We start from the raw sequence: 12782 nt of genomic DNA, 5'->3' as shown, positions 1-12782 counted from the left end.
TTCTTTTTGTTATAACACCATTAAGCCTTGTTTCCATGATTAGGAAAAACTAAATATGCTGACCAAGGCAGTAAGAAGAAGGCAAAATAAATAGCCTATGGAAACAGCTGGAAAAGAATGGCTATGAGAAGCAGGATAGACTGGACATAAACAGAAGAAGTAAGAAAACGGGCATGGGAGAATTGGAAGAGAAAGAAAAATAGGAGAGAAGGTTTGGAATAAGGAGTATGGGGAAGATCACAGAAAAGATATGCAAAGTGCTTAGGAAAGCGGGAATTAAAACTTACAGAAAGGGAGGGAGAAGCATCTTAAGAATAGCGAACAATGCAAGCAAGAAAGAAAAAGGAGAACAGAGAAGAGGAAGAGGAAGTGATTATCTACGAAGTGAAATGTAAAGAATGTCAGTGTGTACATAGGAGAAACGAAAAAGAGGCTGAAAGACAGGTTGAAACAACATAGGGATGATGTACGACTTAAGAGAGAGAGAAATGCGATATTTAAACACACGAGAGAAACAGGACATGACATAGAGTGGGATGAGGCTAAGCAGATAGGAAGGGAGAAGAGAATGCTAGTGAGAAAATGGAAGGAAGCCAAGGAAATAGAGAAGAAAGGTGAAGAAGACACACTGAAAATAAACAAAGAATGGAAGAAGGTGTTAGAAAGAGTGGAAAGGACAAGAGAGAAAGAGGAGAGAAGAATGAAGGAAAAGGAGCTTGAGATAAAGAGTGCAACCACATTCTAGATGGAAGAAAATAAGTTTAGCCTTTCAGGTGAAAGTATTGTTGACAAGGGAAAGCCACCTGCTAGAATGTTCCAGAACAACTTTCTAATAGTCTGGAGGGAGTAATGTTTGTGTGTATATATAATGCCCTTTTTGTGTATCTTGTTACTTTTGTACTTGATACAGAGTCTGATGAAGACCTTGCTAGAAGGTTGAAACGTTACGTTTAGTTTATGTTTTTAATAAAATAAATTACTGCCTTGGTCAGCATATTTACTTTTCCTTTTTGTTCATTGTATTGTACTGAATTATGAAATAAGGTAGAGAATAAAAACAAAAAATAAACGGGGGCACGTAAAATTTCACGGATATTAGAAAATTTCATAATTTAGAACTACATAATTTGTATTCATGTTCGGATATTATTAGAATAATTAAATCAAGAAGACTTAGGTGGGCAGGCCATGTGGCACGAATGGGGAGGAAAGAAGATTTACAGGATTCTTGTTGGGAAACCTGATGGTAAGAGACCTGTAGGAAGGCCAAGACGAAGATGGAGTGATAACATTGAGATGGACTTAAAATAAATCGGTAAGGATGGAAGAAATTGGATTGATCTTGCCCAGGATAGGGACACGTGGAGACCTTCGGGTCTAATAACGATAGGGAGTTAGTGGTAGTTATTAGAAATTCTTTATTCATTGGCGCCTGTGGCTGCTCTACCACTTAACCCGCAAAACTTGCACAATGAAAGAAAAATTACAACACCAGTATTACGTATATAAGGATGCAATTATATTTATCCCTACTAAATATTTCTAACTAAAAGTTATTCGTTCCTGGTTCAAATCTGCTCGTGCAGTTGGTTCCGATTTCAACGCAAGTATGACGAATCTAGTCATATCCACTGACGCTCTGTCTCTGCTCATGTAGAAGTACTTTCGTTACTGCCCTTTTAAAGCTGTTGTATGTCGCACACGAGGTAGCATCTGGTGGCAGCGCATTCCAACAATATGCGGAAACAGCTTTGAGAGATGACAGGAATATGGAGTGTGAAAATCTGTCCAGGTGAAGTTTCATTGAGTGTCGAGTCGTGACGTCCTAACTAACTAACTAACTCTCTAGCCGTTTTAAACCCGAAGGTTCATGGCTGCAGCAACACAGGCCTTCCACCTGTCCCTATCCTGAGTCGTGACGTCCTGGTTTTATTTAAAGGCACCGAGACACTATGCGTATACTCCTGAATGTATACGGGTGGAGGTTGAGCCTGTCCATCATTGTTGAGATTCCTCGTGGTTTTATTTTACCTCTAGGCCAATCGCGACAGTGAGGATGATAGAACAAGAACAGATGCATGCCTTATCGGAGATTCGATCGTAGGACCCTTTCCGTTATGGCTTGATATACCAAGGCTGTTCGAAAAAAACACTTAAGTAAAAAAAATGTTACGTCTCCGTCTAGGAGACATTTTCTAGAAAGATGATAGCAACTGTAAGGTTAGGTTCACAAATCAAAGATTCCAAACACTGTGGAAGAGGAATTGCACAGTTTATAACTATTTTGTAGAATATGTCTCCTTCTTGGGTGTATCTATTGCACTCAAAATATGATATGGTGTATATCTTCCTCATTGCCGCATGTATAGTTTGGGTTTTGTACAACTCGGATCTTTTGTAAATGACTTTTAGTAGCTGTATGACCCAGTGTTGCCACAATATGAGCAAGAGTCAAAATTTCCCTTTTCGGACTAATTTTTCCCTTCACCTAAAAATATCAAATAATAATAATAACAATAATAAAAAACTTGTAGCAGAAGCAGTTGCAATTATTATTATTATTAGTGCTCATGTCAACTTCATCGCTTTTTTGCCAGATGTCCCAGATTTGAATCCTGGTCAGCGACCATTAAATCGTCAATCCTCGTCGTTACTATTATCCGAAGATGCATAAAAGCGACGTACGTACAATAAACTTAACAGAAATAGATACAGGCTTATATTCAAAGGATCAGAATGAGAAGGAACAGAAAAATATTAATATGTGGATATGAAATTGGAAATTAACATAAAGCGGTAATAGTGTAGAGTCATTTGTCTTAAAATTTCCCTGAAATTGTGGTATTTTTCATCAAAATTCCCTTTTGACTAAAAATTCTGTCCGAATTTTCCTGCAAAAGGGAAATTTCCCTTCCTGTGGCAACACTGGTATGACCTAACCTAATACGATGTAGCAATACTAAAGGTTTTTTCTACTGTTGCCGATCCTCATGCTAGCAAGGGAAGTGGGGAGCGGAAAAGCGACCAATCCAGCATGATAAGAAACGCAGGAGCCAGCAGAACGAGGTACACGTAGTACTTCTTACTGCCGCGTCGTTCTATCGGCGCCACCGCTGTTGTCTGCGGCGTAATCCCCGCTCCCCCACTTCCCTTGCCAGAACTAGGATCGGCTGCCGTAAGAGTGGAAAATACCTGTAGCACATTCCTTGTACCTTTAACTTTTGTAAACCATGGCCTGATTCTATTGGAAATAGCTATCCTCTGATAAAAACTGCCCGCATTTTAAAATTCAGTTTTGCACCATTCCTTCCAGTTTCCCTTGTTACGTTCCCCGGTTTATCCTCAATGGATGTACTTAATATTATTCCTCAACGGCGAGCATGAGACTTATCAGCCTACTTTGAAACCCTCAGGTTGTGGGAAATCAGATAAGGATATGCTTACGTAAACCTTACTAACTCTCGCACACCAAAAATATATTTAGATGTCAGTTAATGTTAATATATTACACTTGCACTCACAATTAAACTCCTTATTACAAACAAAATTGTATTATGATCATAATAGTTCTTGACTACACAAATTAACAGATTCACATTTCCAAAATCACTTCCATTATCCAGCAACATTCAAAATACCTCTCACCTCACAACCCACAATCAAATGTTTTAAGGTTAGTCCATAACCATAACAGACTACCCAATTGAACAAAACAAATTACGTCATCATAGACATTTAACATATTAAACACTTAAAATGGTACAATAAGTGGGTGCGTATCACCCTTCAACTTTTGTTTACACTGTAAATGGCTTGTATATTAATCTTTTTCCTTTTTTTACAGGGAAGCTCTGAGTAGTCTGTGCGAACGTCGAGGCGTGGATCTCAGCAACGTCAATGTCTACCTTGACACTTCCAACGTCCCCCTTCCAGTACTCACCACTCAGACCAACTGGTTGGGCGGGAAGCACCTCATCATACGAGGTAAGTGGGTTGGGGACGCAGGACTACATTTGCAACTTTCCACACACCTCTCTTCTTCCATGAGCATGTTGTTCTTGCTGGGCTTGTTTTTAAGGGCAGAGGGAACAGTTTGTGTCCAATCAGGCGCTAGGACCATAAACTGCTCCTCCCTCACCAACATTTCCCCGCGCCGATCTGGGGGAAAGAGAGGTCTGTGCGCTGGTTGGCTGTAGAAGGGTACAACACTTAGCATTACGCTTATGGGAGTATTATTTTCCTTGTTGTCTTGGGAATATTAAACTTTCGATGGCGCAGAAAAACATATGAACGGAAAGAGGACACGCTGAAGATTTGATTTGTCGTAGGAAAAGTCGAAAATTCTAATTTGATTAACCGTAACTTGAAGTTGTTGAGTTTTTTCTCCATGAGGTATGCACGGAAATCTGAAAATTATTATTTATCATAGTCCAAAAATTATAAAATAGACTAATATGAAGACTTGAACGTCAACCACTCAACTCAAGTTTTGGTTTTAACATGGAAGTCAATACAGTACAAAAAATAATTTCAATAGGTACCCATTGCCGTCGCATTATGAAATTTTGGAGACAATTGATGTTTTCAAAACACATTTTTTTTCAAAAAAATTAAAAATTATGTTTTTGAGATTTTCAAAAAAACTTTTTTTTTCGAGTTTTTGAAAAATGTTTTTATATTCATTACTGCAAAGTATGTAATGTATAAAATGTTAATATTAATGTTTATAGTATTGAAAATAAGTTTTCTATGGTTTATGAACCGCTATGAACGGTGTTAATGGGTGTAGGTACAGGTCCAATTACGAAAGAAGACGGTCCTGGTATTCGAACCCGCGATATGTAATATTATTAATTAGTACTATGTAATAATTGCATTATATTATGAAACACGGTGGTGCAACACGCTAGACAGAAGACGGTGAACTCCGCGCTCCGCGCTGAGGGTAGACGAGAAAGGAATTTGGGAGATGTGCGGTCAAGGTCAAATGACGTCACAACGTCAGGACAAAGAAGGAACCCGATTGACCAATCAGAGAACGCGTCGGTAGATTTTCAGAACCGGTTTTTTCAAGGTTAACCAGTACGCAAGAACAGGGGAAAGCTATGCAATGCTGTAGGGCAGGGGAGGGATTCAACCAGACAACAAAGGATGTCTGGAAATACGCAGCAAGGGTCAAATCTCTGAAGCTATGCGGTTTCCGCCGCCAATTAATATTCCGCTCAGGTTTGCCTTCAAGGCACAGGACGCTTTAGCGCAGGGTCTTTTTATCTGTACTATGAAGAAGGGAGAGCTATTAGGGACGGGGCCTACAGTTTTCACCATTTGCTTTTATCACGGGGTAACGAACCTAGGACCCTTTGATTATTGATTTAGGTAGTAAATGTATGTTACTGTGTGCTATTTAACTTAATTTTGAGTTTATTTTTTACCAAACTTTGACTTTATGTCAAACATTTTCACAGCTTATCCTTATTTTTACCAAAATAACACTATTTGTACTATTCAGGCAACACTTTTATTAAATTTTGGACTCACAAAGACATTTTTTCAACGTTTAACTTATTATTTTACAACTTTATATTAATTTTTTACCAAAATAACACTATTTGTACTAATCAGCAACATTTTTTATTAAATTTTGGACTCGCAAAGACATTTTTTCAACTTTTAACTTATTATTTTACAACTTTAAGTTAATTTTTTACCAAAATAACACTATTTGTACTATTCAAGCAACATTTTTTATTAAATTTTGCACTCACAAAAAACATTTTTTCAATTTTTAACTTATTATTTACAATTTTGTACCTATTTTTAACCTAAATAACACTATTTATACTATTAAGGAAAGACTTTTAGTTACATTTTCGACACACAAAGTGTGTGTTCTCAACTTCTATTTGTTTATTTCACAATTTTATGTTAATTTTTTACCAAAATAACACAATTCAATCTGTTCAGGAAAGACTTTTAGTTATATTTTCGACACACAGAGTGTGTGATCTCAATTTCTATCTGTTTATTTCACAAGTCCAGGCTTATTATTACCAAAATAATACAATTCAATCTGTTCAGGAAAGACTTTTAGTCGCATTTTCGACACACAGAGTGTGTGATCTCATCTTCTATCTGTTTATTTCACAAGTTTAGGCTTATTATTACCAAAATAATACAATTCAATCTGTTCAGGAAAGACTTTTAGTCGCATTTTCGACACACAAAGTGTGTGTTCTCAACTTCTATCTGTTTATTTCACAAGTTTAGGCTTACTATTACTCAAATAACACAATTCTATGTGTTCAGGAAAGATTTTTAGTTACATTTTCGACACACAAAGTGTGTGTTCTCAACTTTCATTTGTTAATTTTACAAGTTTAGCCTAATATTTACTCAAATGACACTATTTATATTATTCAGGCACTATTTTTATTACATTTTGGACTCTCAAAGACACACACACACACACACCATCACACACACACACACACACACACACACACACACAGAGAGAGAGAGAGAGAGAGAGAGAGATTTTTTCCAAGTTTACAGGATTATTCTCTAGTTTACTCAAATAACACAATTTAAATGTGTTTTGAATTATATTTTGGATGCAAAAGTATGTTTTGACAAGTTCTACCCTTTTATTTTACAAGTTTAGGCTTATTATTACTCAAATAACACAATTTAATCCAGTCAGGAAGGATTTGTTATTATATTTTGGATGCACAAAGAGATGTTTTCAACTTTTTTACTGATTTTTTGCAGGGTATGTATTAATTTTTATTTATTTTGTTTTGTATACATTTACAAATTTTTAATTTAGAGTTTAGTATTTATTTAATTTTTTCAAAAACACTAAAAAAAGTACTTTTAGCTAAAATGTAAGCCACAGAATATATTATTATTATTATTATTATTATTAGGGTTTACTGATTTCCACTATGCTATTTTTGGTTCTGTATTTCTATATGTATTTATTTAGGTCAGGTTACGCCTGCCACGTAGGAAAGTTTGTTTATTTTAGAGTTTGCTGAGTATTTTGTTACTGCTATACTAGGTAAAAGTTTTCTAAATATACCAGATAGAGCTGTATATACTTTTGTTTTTGCTATTTTGGAGATGATGCGATCAGCACCACTCTCCATCTGCTTTTTATTTTATGTACCCAATATTATTTTGAGGCTTAGTGAATTCTAGAGCCTATTTATGCAGGAGAGAGGACTTGAAAATTTTGATCTCAGACAACCCACAACTATTTGTCAGAGTATTTTAAAGGATATTTTATACTTATTATGTGCCACTAGAATATCAAAGCTTGCTTAATTTTTATGTCTGTAACGCATTTATTGTATTTCTAGCTAAGGCTTACTGGATAAAGTACACGAAATGTTTAACATTTCGATTATTTGCCTAATTTTTAGTGTAACGAAAATTATTGTGTGTCTATAAAGACTGAAATGCCTTTCCCGATGGGTCCACAACTGGACGCTTACTAATATTGTTTTTTCCCCCTTACATATAACAATTTATCAATATATTGACAATTCACAGGACAAGACGAAGTTCACAGACGACTGACTATATGGACCATAGGTTCACTTGCTAAATGTTGTTTCTATGCTAGAAGAATAATTTAGTCTTATAACCTTTTTCAAGGTATTTTAGAAGTATTACTGGATTTTTTGGGTGCATCAACACTTGGGTTATTTCCATTTGGTTTATTATACGAGGCTACAATCACTATCTGAACACTGAAATCCTCTGATTGAAACTAAAAGCTTAGGGTGTAACTAGGGATTTAGTATGTATAGCGACAATTTATAGGACAACATGAACCTTACAAAGGATTATAGGTGACGTAGGACCACACGCCAGAGCTTTGTTAATCTGCAAGAAGCAGTTGCAACTAATGCTATGAGGAAATGAGGTTGATTTTTACTGTTTCACAAGAATGCTACCTTTTATACACCCAATATTTGCTTTTTCAAGTAACTATTTGTACCAGAAGCACACAGGTCAACTCTAACTACACTTCGATTTATATAAATGTGGCAAGAACTATATTTCTGAGGAAGTACGCAAAAGCAGATTACCCGATTAAAGTATTTGAAAAACAGATTTTTCTATGCAAGTATATTTTTATTGACTGGATTATTTAACAGATCAAACAGAGACTGCAAAATTCATTAAATGTAGTTCTATAGTATAGGTGGTTTCAGAGATATAAAAAGAACAAATATAAGATTTAGCTTTTTTTGCTTCTGAGGCTAATCGCGACGCTAAGGGTAAATGGCAAGGAAATGTAACGGAGGACAAACAGTCCCAAAAGTTATGAGCTGCATGTAAGTTAATACCACAGAGATATTACAGTAGGTGTAGGTTCTACCACCAGAACTTTTCTATCATAATAATACTGGTTATGCTGTACTGTTAGCTAAAGATGCTGATATTTGAGAAACTTAAAAGCTTACTCACGATTTACTGTTGCAAAAGATCCGATGACAAAATTCAAGAATTGTTATCGCCCAGACAGGGACTCGAACCCTGGACAGATAGGTTAAAAGCCTAATGCTATACCAACTAAGCTATCTGGGCACAAGGTATTCTTTTTTTGAAAAGTTAGTTATGTTAAGAAATATATTGAAACATTTGAGAACACTCTTGGTCTGGTTCGACAGAGAAGGAGACAACATTTCCAAATTTTTACAGACTGGGTGTATTTTTCCACTATAGAGGTCTTCACTATATGTAATTCGAAACGCTAAAGTTCAGCTAGCTTCCAAAATCCAAAATTGAGGTAAAAATTGTGTTTGGCGAGATTAACAAGTTACAATTATATCCAGTTACGGACAAATAAAGCTAAAACTCTCAGATTTACTGTACTAGCCAAGTTTTAGTAACATTTTCTTCACTTTAGTACAAATACCAAAGAAATAGGTATATTTTATTTATAATTTGACAAAATGTACTAGTATTTAATTCACAAAGTTAGGTAAAAAGCAGTATTTTTTAAAAATATTGTTACTGCCTTCAAACTTTATGTTATTTAGCCACTAACAACTGGTTTACACTGTTTGGCATCCTTTAAATAGGAAAAGAAGGAATTATTTGTTTAGTATTTTTACTACTTTATATTTATTTAAGAAAACAATTCTACAGTTTAACTTAATTTTAACAAATTGTTACTAATTTATATATCAAAGTTATGTTATTTAGAGTGTATGAAGGCGTATAAAGTTAATATTTGTACTTATCAGTTCAACTAACAATTATATTTTACACACAAAAGATAATGTTTACAGTTAAATTACTTGAATCAGAGAATAATATTTTACAGTAATTGATTCATTCAGCACTAGTCAGTACTTTTATGCATCAGAAAGTTTTCTTAATTTTCTATTACGCATGCTATTTTGGGCTATTCTTAAAATGTATTTCTAGGGCAAACTGGTTTAATTTTCTGCTTATAATGCAAAGTTGACAGTTTTCGCACAATGCATTGTACATTTGTTATATTCTCTACTTACAATCCAAATATTATGCTTATTTAATGTATAACTAACTAACTCTCTAGCCTTCTTAAACCCGAATGTTCATGGCTGCAGCAACTCATGCCTTTCATCTGTCCCTGTCCTGACCAAATCTATATACTCCTTTCCTTCCCTACCAATTTCCTTTTGGTCCATCTCTACATTATCCCTCCATCTTTGTTTTGGTCTTCCTATTGGTCTTTTACCATCAGGTTTCCCAACAAGAATCCTGTATACTCTTCTTTCCTCTCCCATTTGTACCACAGGATCTACACACCTAAGTCTTTTTGATTTAATCATTCTAATAATATCTGGACATGAATACAAATTATGTACTTCCAAATTATGTAACCTTCTCCACTCATCTGTCTCCTCATCTGTTTTAGGTCCAAATATTTTCCTAAGGATTTTATTTTCAAATACTTTCAATTTATGTTCCTTTTTCAATGTAAGGGACCAAGTTTATTTACTGTATTTAACTTTTATTTTTTGTAATTAACAAAAATTAAAAGCTTATACTGTAGTTATTATATATTTTTCTATCAGCTTATTTTGAAATTAATATTATTAGGTATAGTCTTTGATTTATAACTATATTGCTTTTTTTATCAATTTATCTAAGAGTACACACAGACAAACACATCTGTTCACACTTTTATGTACACAGATATGCCTTTTTTCAATATTTTAGTATGAAGATTGCACTTTAGCTATTTAAGCAAGGGTAGGAAAGGTAGGATTTCTGAGAATTTCTTGCAGGATTTTGTTGTCCAAGTGTAGATGAGAACTGAGCTGGGAGACTGTTTTGAACCTTTTTATGAGAGTTTGCATGTGAACTGTATGCAAACTGAGCACTATTGACTGTGCAGGCTTCTAAGTTTTGCTGTTATTTTACATCAAGTCTGTGAGACTGTAGAGAGTTTTCCCATTTCAAGTAGTTTTTTTATTGTATTTGTATATGTTTTGGGGACTTAGCAGTTTTATGTTATGAGGCAGTTTCTTGTAGAATATGTTTACCTGATTGTTTTGAGATATTGAGTGTCTGCTGTTTTACTTGTAATTATTTTCCTTCTTGTGTTGTGTATTTGACTATATTTTGTCCAAGTTCGTAGTATTTAGAATAATTGTTATTGACTTGTAGATGTAGGGAGTAATAATCCTTTGCAAGATGCCCTATACTTTAGTCTGAACATTATTCTTAGTGTTCACTTTTGAAGCCTTAGTATTCTGGTAGTATTATTAATGTAGAGGTAAATTAGGCTGAAATGTAGGCATTTTTCTGATAAATTATACTCACTTAGTTGTTTCAGCAGGTAGAAGTTGCATGATGGTTTACTGCTGATGATGTTAATTTGCTCTTCTTATGTACTACGTATGATGTAGCTTACTTGAGTAATTGGAATTTTCTACTGAAAAAAGGATTGCTTGTCTATTTTATTCCTATGTTGTTAAGTTTGTCCATAAGCAAGCCATGTTTTTACTCTATCCTATGCCTTGGAAGAATCTAGATATATTGTGTTTGCAGTTTTATGTTTCTCTAAGGTTTCAGCTATGTAGTTTTTTAAACTGTGCTATGGGTGTGACTATTAATTTCTTTTTCTGGATGCCATGTTGGTTCTGTGTATTCTTCTTGCTGCTTGAATTTGACTTAGGTTGTTTGCTTTTTCCTTAGATCTTTATTTGTTCAGTATTTTTTATTTTTTTGAATTTTAATTACTTTAATTTTACATTAACTAACATATTTTACTTTAACAAAATAATTTACTCTAGTATAAAAACTTCTACTAACAAAAATGTACTATTATAACTTTTAATTTTAGAAAATTGTATTTTTAAAACTTTAACTTTGAAAAATTGAATTTTAATTACTTTAATTTTACATTAACTAACATATTTTACTTTAACAACAAAACAATTTACCCTAGTATAAAAACCTCTACTAACAAAAATGTACTATTATAACTTTTAATTTTAGAAAATTGTATTTTTAAAACTTTAACTTTGAAAAATTGATTTTTAATTACTTTAATTTTACATTAACTAACAAATTTTACATCAACAACAAAATAATTTGCTATAGTATAAAAACTTCTACTAACAAAAATATACTATTATAACTTTTAATTTTAGAAAATTGTATTTTTAAAACTTTATCTTTGAAAAATTGAATTTTAACACACTTTGACTTTAACAATGTACTTTGAATTTTTTTTTTAAAAAGAATATTAAAAAAATAAAAAAATACTGAACAAATAAAGATCTAAGGAAAAAAGCAAACAACCTAAGTCAAATTCAAGCAGCAAGAAGAATACACAGAACCAACATGGCATCCAGAAAAAGAAATTAATAGTCACACCCATAGCACAGTTTAAAAAACTACATAGCTGAAACCTTAGAGAAACATAAAACTGCAAACACAATATATCTAGATTCTTCCAAGGCATAGGATAGAGTAAAAACATGGCTTGCTTATGGACAAACTTAACAACATAGGAATAAAATAGACAAGCAATCCTTTTTTCAGTAGAAAATTCCAATTACTCAAGTAAGCTACATCATACGTAGTACATAAGAAGAGCAAATTAACATCATCAGCAGTAAACCATCATGCAACTTCTACCTGCTGAAACAACTAAGTGAGTATAATTTATCAGAAAAATGCCTACATTTCAGCCTAATTTACCTCTACATTAATAATACTACCAGAATACTAAGGCTTCAAAAGTGAACACTAAGAATAATGTTCAGACTAAAGTATAGGGCATCTTGCAAAGGATTATTACTCCCTACATCTACAAGTCAATAACAATTATTCTAAATACTACGAACTTGGACAAAATATAGTCAAATACACAACACAAGAAGGAAAATAATTACAAGTAAAACAGCAGACACTCAATATCTCAAAACAATCAGGTAAACATATTCTACAAGAAACTGCCTCATAACATAAAACTGCTAAGTCCCCAAAACATATACAAATACAATAAAAAAACTACTTGAAATGGGAAAACTCTCTACAGTCTCACAGACTTGATGTAAAATAACAGCAAAACTTAGAAGCCTGCACAGTCAATAGTGCTCAGTTTGCATACAGTTCACATGCAAACTCTCATAAAAAGGTTCAAAACAGTCTCCCAGCTCAGTTCTCATCTACACTTGGACAACAAAATCCTGCAAGAAATTCTCAGAAATCCTACCTTTCCTACCCTTGCTTAAATAGCTAAAGTGCAATCTTCATACTAAAAT

General features: G+C 33.7%; 1 protein-coding gene across 5 annotated transcripts in view; it reads left to right on the top strand.

Annotated features, from left to right (window-relative positions):
* The window catches only part of LOC145981614 (pleckstrin homology domain-containing family G member 5-like), an 838947-nt gene that overhangs the window by 742274 nt on the left and 83891 nt on the right, over window positions 1–12782 (top strand). For all 5 annotated transcript variants that reach the window (XM_083114983.1, XM_083114985.1, XM_083114986.1 and 2 more), the window contains one exon: window positions 3845–3984. In XM_083114983.1, coding sequence (XP_082971109.1) covers window positions 3845–3984 — 140 coding nt within the window. The remainder of the gene's footprint in view (window positions 1–3844; window positions 3985–12782) is intronic.

Source organism: Lepisma saccharinum, chromosome 29, assembly GCF_977018435.1.
Source record: "Lepisma saccharinum chromosome 29, izLepSacc3.1, whole genome shotgun sequence".
Classification (NCBI taxonomy): domain Eukaryota; kingdom Metazoa; phylum Arthropoda; class Insecta; order Zygentoma; family Lepismatidae; genus Lepisma; species Lepisma saccharinum.
Note: the sequence above shows the minus strand (reverse complement) of the source record. Positions and strands in the feature narration are given on the sequence as shown.